Source organism: Stegodyphus dumicola, chromosome 4, assembly GCF_044657685.1.
Source record: "Stegodyphus dumicola isolate Sdum_Otavi_A_Nest chromosome 4, ASM4465768v1".
In the NCBI taxonomy this organism is placed as follows: domain Eukaryota; kingdom Metazoa; phylum Arthropoda; class Arachnida; order Araneae; family Eresidae; genus Stegodyphus; species Stegodyphus dumicola.
In genome coordinates, this window is record NC_140771.1 from 6,058,182 (window position 1) to 6,070,708 (window position 12,527).

The 12,527-nt window shown below is 33.0% G+C and overlaps 1 protein-coding gene across 4 annotated transcripts in view; it reads left to right on the plus strand.

Annotated features, from left to right (window-relative positions):
- Nucleotides 1–12,527, plus strand: part of LOC118182375 (uncharacterized) — a 411,384-nt gene that overhangs the window by 364,954 nt on the left and 33,903 nt on the right. For all 4 annotated transcript variants that reach the window (XM_085814499.1, XM_085814497.1, XM_085814500.1 and 1 more), the window contains exons 10-12: nt 1,647–1,718; nt 5,031–5,102; nt 6,671–6,742. In XM_085814499.1, coding sequence (XP_085670625.1) covers nt 1,647–1,718; nt 5,031–5,102; nt 6,671–6,742 — 216 coding nt within the window. The remainder of the gene's footprint in view (nt 1–1,646; nt 1,719–5,030; nt 5,103–6,670; nt 6,743–12,527) is intronic.

The following is a 12,527-nucleotide window of genomic DNA, read 5'->3' on the forward strand; positions in this document are numbered from 1 at the left end:
AGGAAGGAGGAAGGTTGAGTTGTAGGAGCGCATTACCACATATATATATATACGTTTTTCCCATATTTCGATTTTTAGATTCATTACGCCTGAAGGTTAACTTTTGAAATATTTGGTGAGAAACGTACACAGAAATTTAAAATTTATCTTGGCCACTTTTTTCAGTTTGTGCCAAGAAAAATTCTATTGGCAAAATTCTTAATTTTATGGTAACCTTTTTTCCTCTTCCTACTAATCTGCATGATAAGAAAGTGCGTGAACCACATTTGCGTAATTGTTGCTTATAATAAATATGCTGATTTCAAAATACACAAATGTAAGCATTTGTTGTTTGGAAATTTTGAATAAAAACTACTAAAATATACATTTGTTTGGAAATTTCGCAAGTATGAATAGAAATACATCTACTTTCATATGATACAAGATATGCATAGAAATACATATCTTTGGTGATAATATAAATTTTATAAGCTATAATTCAAAATGAGTTTCGAACGACTTATAAAAACTACTAAAATATACAAATGAGAAAATATCTGCAAATTTTATTTGGATTGAACCTAAATTTCCAACCTTGAAATAAAGAATCAAATATGTTTAATTAAGAAAAAGAGATATTAATAAATATATACCAAATTCAGTTAACATTGAGGAGGTAAAATTTGAGAGTTAAATTTTAAAAACTACTCGCGTGATTTTTACAAGCCGAAGAATCGAAATATAGAAAAAATAGGTATGTGATTTTGGAAGAAAATCGATTTTGTATCAAAATACCTATATTACATAAATGCTGTCTATAATTCTAATACATATCCTAAGTCGCGCTTTCCATACATGAAAAATGCAAGTTTAATTTCTTCTCGGTCTAATAGAACGTGAGATATAGAACAGTCCCCCCCTCTTTTTTTTTTTTTTTTTTTTTGCAAGATGTACACGTATACATAGAAAAGCTATTTGTAAAACATGCGTAATGATGAAAATAATATGCTTTGAAAGAAAAGACATCGAACCAAACTATAAAAAGGTACTATAGTTCTGAAATTGTTAATCTTTTACTATAGTTCTGAAATAATTGTTAATCTTTTACTATAGTTCTGAAATAACTGTTAATCTTTTACTATAGTTCTGAAATAATTGTTAATCTTTCACTATGGTTCTGAAATAATTGTTAATCTTTTACTATAGTTCTGAAATAATTGTTAATCTTTTACTATAATTCTGAAATAATTGTTGATCTTTTACTATAGTTCTGAAATAATTGTTAATCTTCGTTTTGCAACTTCTTGTATATTTTTCCTCAGTGCGACTGAAAAAGGAATAAATAATTCTATTTAAATATTCATTGAATGTTTCATTCTTTGAATTCGATACGTTTCGCTGCAGTTATTTAAGGTAATTCAATAGAAATAAAGTCTGGAAAGTAGAGTAGAATTTAAATGGCAGAAGGTTTTCTATATATAAATGAGATGATGAAAGAGTTTACAGAGCGAGATTGTATATATGAATGGGTAAAATTATTTAGGATAAAATAAGTATTTGTTAAAAAGATTCAAATAGATAAAAATATATAACTCTAGGAATTTGTGAAAAGTTTTTTTTTAGATAAATCGAAGCGAATGATTACAAAGACTCTTTATTTTTTCCAGAGATTTATCTTACAACCCTTTATCAGCCTTAGCAGAAGGGGCGTTTGATGGTCTGCACAATCTTCAAAGATTGTAAGTGAATTTCTTGATTTTTTTACTCAATATTCCACTTCTCAATAGTATAAGGCATCAGCTATTAATATATCGAGTACGCAATGCATACGATTTTCATATAGAACCGTATATAGCATGGTATGACTTTAAATTGCAGCATTATTTACTTATTCGAACATATCATCATTATTTACGTGTTCCGGCCTAAGGTATTACACGGAAGGTAGGAAAGCCTTCGTGGAGGGCTTTTTAAGGGAAACTGGCTCGTATTAATTATTCGAACTTCGAGTTTGATATTTATATTACATTCCCTCATAAATGTAAAAAAAAAAAAAAAAAAAAAAAAAACCTACAAGTCGCTTTATCGTTTACAAGAACCGTATTTGAAGGCATATAAGACGCACTTTCTTTCCTAAATTTGGTCTCAAAAGTGTTACCTGCGTCTTATACGCGAAGGACACAGTCTTATACGTGAAGGTAATTGCATTCAATAATTGTTTATTTGGCTTTTACGAAACGTGAGAACTAAAAGAAACCACGCTATTGAAACTTTTTTTCCTTGTGTGTGGCCGTCTAAATAAGGGTGCGTCTTATATGCCGTCAAATACGGTAATTCTTTCTTTTGCACATGCTGAATTCTGAATTCTCATTATGGCTAGCATAATGGGATCTCCAAATAAGCTTCCAAACGCTTATAATCTCTTATATATTGTTACGCTACGTTACGCATATACGGGGATCGTGCGGATTTAGAGTGAATAATGACAACACTTCTTGTAGTATCGAAACACACTTTATTTAGCCAATATTAATCAGGACAGCTCCAAAATCACGTTTTACAGTCGTAGAAGAACTGTTATAAACACGCTGATACAGTCAGCTACACAGCCTTCACACTATCAGGCTATAACGGTGGAGACAGCTTCGTTGCAAAGCACCAGAGTACAACTTCCGACTCTGCTTGGTCGTTCTCGGAACTCCACGTGCTCTCGAGACTCTCCACACTACAACTCGCGATGCACTCGACTCTTCGGTTCAGTCGTTCCCGGAGCTTAACACACTCTCTCGACGATGCACTAACCGCGATACACTAAGAAACTCTTCGATGCACTCGACGACCCACTCGGCAATCGCTGCCCGGCTGTCAACTCGATCGTCTCCGCACGGACTGATTAACTCGAGACTAACTATCTCGCACTCAAGAGAAGGCACTCACTGACTTGATGACCAGCAGGGTTTATATAGCTTTCGGCTTGTGTTCGAGAACATTCTGGGCTAAACCGGTACGAATTCGTTCCAGAAAGTTCTCCCTCCGTCTATGGCATATTGCCAATTTTGTCGCCAAATGGGCAACCATGCCTTCCTTGCTCTTTTATGGTAACCCTAAAATTGCTTTGCGGGGAAGCTATTTTATACATTTCGTAACAATATCTTTATATATAAGAAATAAAATGAGTTGTGACTATAATTTAGAAAAGCATTCATATTAGTAATAAACAAATTATAAGAATCTCAAAATAGAGAAATTTAAAATGGGCTATTTTTACAAGATTTTCTTGAAATTTGGATGAGATTTAGAAAAAATTTTAATTTAAATATTATTTCAGATTTCGGAAGTTTATCGATATTCATAATTTTTTTTTTTTTTATACCGAGCTTTCTCTTCCAAATTTCGAAAGTAAAGGGATTTGTTTTCGTTATTAAACATATATAAAAACATTGTAAAGTCATTAGTAATTTTTTTTTTTTTTTTTTTTTGAAGCAGGGGATGTGAAAAACGAGCAGTGTTCTCCCCGATTTTCGAACCTTGAACCTCTTGAATACCGTGTATGCTTCCAATTTCACCACGAAGGCATAAGGAAAGAGAAAGTACCTAATATACCCCCTTTTAAAAGGTGACTGGGGATTAGGGGACTCGTTTGCCAAATCCTGGTGGTGACGAGTTTTTGTCCACCACCTTCTAGTTCGGGTGCCATTTCTAGAGTCGTGAGAATTCTTTGAAGCATTAGACATGAAAAATGAGCAGTGCCCTCGCCGGAAATCGAACTCTGGACCTCTAGAATACGTGTCGAGTATGCTTCTAATTATACCACGAAGGCATGAGGAAAGGGGGGATTATATTATAAATGAGTGTATAAAAATAGTATATTTTTTCTTGTAAGCTTCAGATGTGGCATGCTTAGGAATGCTGCCTATACTTCTATTATGCCAACATTTATGGACATCTTATACGCCAACATAAATGAAGCAAAAAGCTAGTAAAGTTAACCTTCCAGCACTCGTGCTTGGTAATTTTATATGAGCACGCGCGCGTCGTATTTTTTACTACATCCGTTATTTTACCATTTGTGGCACGAAAAACGACAGAAATGAGTGAATATTGATAATAAATTTGTTAAGAATTAAAATATTAATCTTATTATTGCAAAATACAAATGTTATCATATTCAAATATAAGTAAATTATTTTTACGTTCTTATGTTAGTGAGATGGAAATGCAATGATGTATTTCCTTATAGAACATTTTAAATTTATTATTTAATAATTTTATTTTGAAATCGAATTTAATTTTAATATTCATCAAAGGCAAGTATAGCCAAATAAAAACGGAAAACACCTTGGTAGGAAAAAAAGTAAGTTTAGCATTACTTACTTCTGCAAGGAAATTTACTTCTCACTGGTTACAAAAACGCACTTTAAACTAACTCTAATATTTTTATTTATTTATAGAAAATAGAAACAAAAGAAAATAAAGAATGGAAATCGTTATTGTTATCCTATCCAAAGGTTTTTTTTGTCTTCCTTTTCTTAGTCAAATAATTCTTGAAGAATGTGAGCAAAATCAGCTGGTAACACATTTTTTTGCCATGAAAACTTATATAAAATTACAGAGCCAAATGTATTCAAATTAAAATAATACACGGCAATTAACACAAAATTACAAAATGTTTGAGAAAAAAATATTTTCCGAATTTTCATCCCTGAACACGCGCGTGTCGTAACTTTTACGAAAAAGCTGCCACATAGCACAAATGCACAGTAAAAAAAAAGTCAAATGATTTTCTTTTGGCACATTCCATGATGTGGGGAAGGGTAGAAAGGAGGAATAGGAATGACATTCAGACGTCTCAGCAGGTCCACATAAGTAAAATAAGAAAACTTTTGTGTTCCTGCATAGAGAAGAAGTTTAAATTCGCTTTCATTGTGAAACCTTACAAACTTGGAACCTACGAATAAAGTGTTTTTTACATTATTTGGAATAAGTGACTTCCAAATAATGTAAAAAAATAGTGGACTTGTATTTGCAATATTTATTTCCTTCTTTTCCAGGGATCTTCGCCACTGCAGTCTCAAATCACTTCCCCGTGGAGTCTTTGACAGTCTAGTCAACCTGAAGATACTGTGAGTAGGAGTGAAATTAACCAATCACGCTTTTCGGATTTTGTTTGAATATGTTGGAATAGATTTGTTCCTTAGAATCTCGCTTTTAGAATTATTGAGGCCAAAGGGGATTGCAACAATATTCTGAATTCCTTCACGATCGCTTTTGGCTATAAATTTCATAAATATTTACTTATAATTTTAAAATATATAAATGAGTTTGATAATGATTCCAGAATGTTCGCAAATAAATTTTTTTTAATAAAAGTGCTTAAATAATTTGAAGAGAATCTTAAAAGAACCCGAAATAGAAATAGCTAAATTAATACTTTTATTATTGTATAATGATTTAATAAATCATTTTCCTTAAATTGCTGTGTTAATTTAAATAAAATAAGGAGTCAGAATCCAAACTGAATTGCTTGCTGATTAGTTACAAATGGAATTGATTTGTTTCTTCATTTAAATTAAATGAAAATCATTTAAGTTAATATAACAGGATTTGTAATGACTTTTGTACACGATTCGTAATTAATTAAACTTCTTAATTAGTTCTTAATTCTGTAGATGATCCTTAATTTATTTTAAAAAGGATATAGTTGGGAAATATTCAGTGATTTCTGTTAACTTATGAGGGCCTAGGCTTTAGCAAAGCCTAGATACATAATGTACTGGCTTTGAAACATCCATATCTTTCTATAATCATCCAGTACTGTTTTCCCTCCTCAGGGAAGAAAAAATGAGAAAGGTGGATTTTGGCCGCCTTGCTTAGTGTCCGAGGCTTCTTAACCAATCTGTACTTTCTATTATACAAATTCTGGCCATTTGTATAATAAATCACTATCTAACTTTCAATTTTTGTGTCAAATGATTAGTTAATGCAATAATATAAATGAACATGCAAGTTTCTACGGCAAAGAAATTTAAATATATTTTACATTTCTTTTCAATTTACTAACTAAACATAAACTTATTGTAGTTTGCAGACAGAAAAATGGAGAGAACAAATTCCAAATAAATATGTTTACAATAAAAATGAGGCAATTAATTTCAAATTAATTTAATTAAAACCAAAAGAAATACTCCTATTTACCTTTTATTGTACTTTCAAATAAAATAATCTTGGTTAAACTATTATGGGCAAAATTTAATTATTAAAAGTGTATTACCTTTTCAAAGAACTAATTTTAAATCTCCTTTAATCTCACATTCTAAAAGGAATAATCTATTGCTTGTTTCCTTGTAGAGTTTCGTCAAAGTGAGAAATTTCTTGGAAAACAAAATTCGTTAAAAAATTAATTTTACATTTTATGTAGGAACGTGATATAAATATATTTTTGAAAATATCATTTTAAAATACGCTTATGTTAACATACTAATTTTCTCACATTTCTCAAATTAATCATGGTTATTCTTCGTGAGCTTTTGAATTAATTATATCTAAATTATTTATTTATTAATATTTATATAACACTGCAATACTATATATTGTGTATTTTAATTATTTGTAGCAGCTTACACATTCAGCATTAGATTGTAATATTTCAAAGGTGCTGCAAATTTTACTAATTTATATCTCTTTCTTTCAGATTTCTTGACGCCAATCGTCTGTCATCTATAACACCTTATGTGTTCCAGAAACTGGAAAATTTAGAGATGTTGTAAGTTATCGCGATGGATTAAAATACGAGTTATTTTTGTACATTATGATTCTTTTACTTTTTAAATACTTGTTCTTTGTATAAAGTTAACGTGGATTTCTTTTCTTCCCTGTAATGTCAATACATTTAATCTTCCATAAATTCAGTGTATGATAAACATGGAATTCTGCTCAGTTGTAATCCTGTCTTATTAATACTACGAATTCTATAATATTACGAAAATGAAGTCTTTGCTATTCAAATCACATATAACTGAAACAAGAATCTCGTTTTAGGATATATAAAAAGATTTTTTTTGGTGAGTTTGAAGGAAGTTTTGCCAAAATACTTAAATTATAAATAAATCTTTTTAAATTTCGCGACGTTTTATATGTTAGTGTCTTGGGAATAATAAATTAATTAGCGAACGGCGGAGAGAACAGGCGTGAAGTTTCAAACTAACGGAAGAACAAATAAAAAATTTGGAGATAAAGATTTTTTGGAATTTTTCGGTGTACCCCAAGTGCAACATGAATACGAGACACTTAGCAAGTACTCTATGACTGCAGGAATCCCCAAGGAACCCTTCATTTAATTTGTATCCGGGTGGAATTACAATACTATTATTCTTTAATAAACAATTAACAATGATAAGAAAGGTAAAATATTGCAAGCATGTAATTAAAATTTATTCTTGAAACTATCCTGACATTTGGCACTTACTTACTTAAGATTTATCTTATTTAGTTAATGAATGTAAGTCCAATCCAATCCTTCCAACGCTTTTAAATTTCTGTTAACTTAATTTTTTAATTTCAACGTGTGATTTTATTTAAAGGACTTAAGTACCTGGAGTTAAAATTCTGCAAAATTTTGTTTTGAGGATTAATTTATTACCTGGTTCCCGTCACGTGACTAAGAAATCGCAAGTTTCAACTTTCTACATATCTAAACGATTATGTAAATAATGCATATACGAATTACAGATTGAATTTCAAAACTTTAAGACCATAGTGCTCAGTTCATTTGCTGATAAGAATTTTGTGAATTTCCGAACTTAAGTTTTGGAGTGTTTACTTAAATAACAGAGCCGCCTCCGAGTTAAGGTGCGACTGCAAAAAAAAAAAGGCTACCGTGATTGGCCTTAAGGCAATACAATAAATCGACTAGTAAAAACTCACAGTAGTTGAAGCTAGTAGCAAAGTGATGATTCATGATGTTTTCCAGTGCATCTCCTTACGTCCGCCCTCGTGGATCAACACACTGTCATGAATCAAGGAAATTCAAGCGCTGTAAAAGGCAGTACTTTAATTGAGCTGATAGCATTATGCTTCGCGCGATAAATCGGGGATAATTAAATATTGGTATTGGTTGGCTGCTAAATGTGGGGCCCGGGCGGTTGTTGGGACTGTCTTTCGTGGGCATTTGGTCTGTTGGACTGCCCCGGGTTGAATTTGGCTTTGGGTTTGGGAGCCCGGTGCGTGGCGTCTTGTGATTCCTCTTTAGGCTCTAGATATAGGTGGACGTGGTGCTATACCGATTAACCTTTTGGTAAAGGGACAGTGCCCACGTCCTCCGTTGCTTATCGCTTGCTTTATGGCCACGCTCCACACTGAAGTTTACGCTAAAAGTGATGGCCAAAGAAGAGTGGCAGAGACAATGGGACCAAGGACCGTAAGGCAGAATGACGCATCCAACTTCTCGCATGTTTCGATACTGAGCGCACTATTTATAATTATTACCTCTCTCAATGTATCTATGGTCATGGACCGTACCCAAAGTACTTCTATTAACGAAATCTTTCAGAGACTGAAATATGCGTTTGTGGCAATCCGGGTGATCCACACCATTATTTATTCCAATGCCCAATAACAGCAGACCATCATATCCGCCATCCCACAGCACCAGGAACAGACTTCAAACGTTTCCTGATAAAGCACTGGAAAATCCACAATAGTATTAAAACCATAATTGACACACTCCATCGTCACGGCTTGGAACTGTGTGCACCATAACTGTTATAAGTGCTTCTTCTTCTGTGGCACAAACGCCAACTTTTCAATGGGGGTGCCTTTCTAGTCATTGCAATAGATTATCTTAAATTAGCAATGATTTAGCACCTAGATGATACGACCATAGTTATGCACATCAAAAATCACATAACTGGAAGTGGTGAACTCTATTGTATGTATGACTTCTGATTCAATCCATGAACTTTTCATGAACTGCCAATGAACTGTGAACCATCTATGAACTGCTACACTGTTCCCAAAACATCCCATTAATATCACAATAACTTAGCCAAGTTAATTATGTTTAATGTTTTTCCATTCAGTTCTATTTGTTTATTTATGTTTATTAGTGTACATATACTGATATTTATAGTTATATTTCACCATCAGCTGTAATGTATGGTATTGTAATGTCATTGTCATCAGCAACTGTATCTTTCGGCCCACAAGTTCTCTATGCCTTAATGATAACGTTTCAATTAACACCGATGTGTGGCGTAAGTACGCCCTGTGGAAATGTTCTTCTCAAGACGGTTAGCGTGAAGAAGCGACACCAGTTCTGCCAATGGCGATGTGTTGGTAATACCCACACTTAGTCCTGTCCTGTTCTGCTTTACAATCTTGCAGATTTCTTTGCTTCTGATGAAAAAAGACCGGTTGCCCTCTAAATCGAATGTGCTTTTGACTAAGTCTGCGCCAAACACAAGATTGTTGCTTTGTTAATTTTAGATTAAATGTAGTAAATATTTTCTGATATTTATATAAAACGATTAATAAAAGCTGCAAAATATAACAAATATATTTATTTATTAGCCCAGAAGGGCTATTAATTTCGTTTTGGCATTTTGCGTTGGTTCATTATAAATGTCGCTTCACTTTTCAAATTGTTGCCACCAAATACTAGAGCCCTATGTTATATTTAAACAAATTAAATAAGGAAAAGTCTGCATAAATGTATGAATGTTTCTCGCATTGTGATAAAAAAACCGATACCTAGAGCCATACAATTTAGAATAAGACCCGAAAATCGGCATTGAGACCCGAATATCTAATCTAGACCCGAATCTAGACGTCTAGACCCGAATCTAAACGTCTAGACCCGAATATCGGCATCTGGAAGTCCGAATTTGGAATTAGAAATTTCTTTTATGATTGATTTCATATTTTGTAACACTTTAACGAATTTTTGATTAACAAACTCAAAGATTTCAAAGCTAGCAATGGCAACACTGTACGAAAAAAAGACATTTTTATCTCCAGCGCGCGAGAGTGTGTATCGGAATTTCTAAAGATATGCACATTTTAAAATTATTTCGCGACATTGCTCTTGAACTGAATTTTATGGTTTAAGTGCTAAGAACATGATATTTAACAAATAAAGCAACACACAATACGTTAAATATATATGCCCCCTTTGGGCGTAATGTAAAATCTGAAGGCTTTCAGATTTTATTTTTTGAAAGTTTTATTTTTAATCAAAGTTATCATTGTTATTATGTGATTATTATTCTACATTTCGCTTTATATCATAACTGTGTTATAATATATTAGAAAGCCCGCCGGTCATACGAAATGACCGCTGTTCTGGATGTTATAAATTGTAATTAAAATGATTTGTGCAAAGGTGTCTGCTAATTTCAACTGAATTACCCAGGGCACCCCTTTGCTTACTGCCCCACGGGGTTTCCCCCTTCTACTTGCTTAATTGCTTAAAGTGGAGTGCAATGAAGGAAATCACTGGTGGTACATTTCTTAAGAGCCACCACTAGCTCAGTAAATAAAGGTGATTTAAATAATGAAATGTTAATTCATATGTGAAAGATCTCTTTGTACGCAACATTTCTTGTGTAAATCTTTCCATCAATTTTAAGCTCGTCTTGCAGAGGACCATCCATTATTTTTAATTTTACGTCCGTTCTTTCACGAACTCTTGAAGAGGCAACATAAAGTTGACCGTGTCCAAATGCAGGCTCAGGTAAAAAAAATGCCAACACGTTTATGCGTTTGGCCCTGAGACTTATCGATGGTCATAGCAAAGGTAAGTTTTACAAGAAATTGTCCATGTCTAAATTGAAATGGCAACCCTGAGCCTTGGCAACTTCACCCACATTCGCTAGTACAGTTACGCAAGCAACCCATAAACTATCGGCGAGAAACATACACTTAAGCCGCATAGATATATGGGGTGAATTAACATCATCTCCTCTGAAACGGCTGGCTCCCGGGCTTAGCGAAGCACACCGTAGGATTCCGCAGGTCCGTGGCACGCTATTTTGACCATTCGCGTGTTCTTGGGATTTTAGTTAGCCGAGATATTAATTAAGAACTAATTTTCCCCTACTTTTTCCCTACATTTTCGACTTTCTCTCTTGGATTTTTCCCTATTAGAGGGATTTGGCTACGTGCCAAATTCTTTTTTCTCGAATATCTACGGAAAGGCGCCGAGTTGAAATTCGAGACGCGTTTTCTCGGATTCGAAAAAATTCTCCGAATCCATCGATGCCGTTTTCATCTTCGTACGGCTTTAATCGGACGAGATATTAATTAAAAACTACAGAAACGTTAATTTCTGCGCTCATTTTCCCGAGTGGCAACAATAAACTATCGGTGACACACACTTTAGCCGCATATATATATAAAGATTTTCAGCTGTTTATCATTGCTCGTAAATAATTAAGTGTAAGAGAGCGTGAACATATTTTGATCCAAACCTGGTAATGCTCATGATACTCAAAAATTAACGTTTGTCTTAGCAAACATTAAAGTTAATTGCGTAAATATTTGTCTCTTTTATCATTTGCGAAAACATTATATTTTATGTGTTATATGGTTTTGTGACTCTTATGACGTATGTTTTTTAGTAAGCACATTTAAAGTTGCGAATGTAAGCATAGATCTTTCGGAAGAAGTTTTACCTATTAAGTCTCAGATGCCGCCCAACCGGTATAGTGGTTAGCGTTGCTGACTACCGTGCCGAAGGGTCCGGGTTCGAATCCCGGAGAAGGCATGGATGTTTGTATATGTTTACTAAAAATTTGTAAAAACGTTTGTTGTTAATTTCAATATTAACCCTCACGAATTGGAGGAAACGGCGTTCGCCAAAGTCCTCATCATCTTTCTTCTTGTCTAAAAGGCAAGATTGATACTGTGATACTGATACTGATACTGAAGTCTCAGATCAAACAATGAAAGTGTTTCCGACATTAATGGATGACAGCTTAAGTGGAAGTACGTTTTCTCAGCTTAGAAACAAAAGCGTAATTCCGAATGGATTACTTTTGATGGAATACAGCTTTTATCCTGGAGGATTTTCGGTAACAAAATACTCGGTTACCACAGAAAAGAGAAAATAACTTAGAAGCAACAGTAGTTATTCCCCATTAAATGAGACGTAAAAATTTTTAGTAATGGAAAAACGAAGTGATGATAATACAGGATAATCATGAAAGAATAACGTATAAATATTAATAAAATTATTATTATTTGTATATTAATATAATTATTATTATTTCTATATTAATAAAATTATATTATTTGTATTTTTTAAATTTTTCTTTGTTGCCCTAAGTAGGAATTAATTTTAATTTTTTTTTATTACTTGTTAGACTTTCATTCATTACTGTAGGATTTTTATAACTCAGCTGCAGTCACGTACTAAGGCTGTTCTCTCATTTTTTACGATTTTGCTTTGTTATAAAAAAACGCCTGCTTGAAAACAAAATGTCTTCAACTGAAGCTGTATTTTTAGAAGTATAAATTAATATTTACTGCTTGACAGTTTTATTTTTATGCAA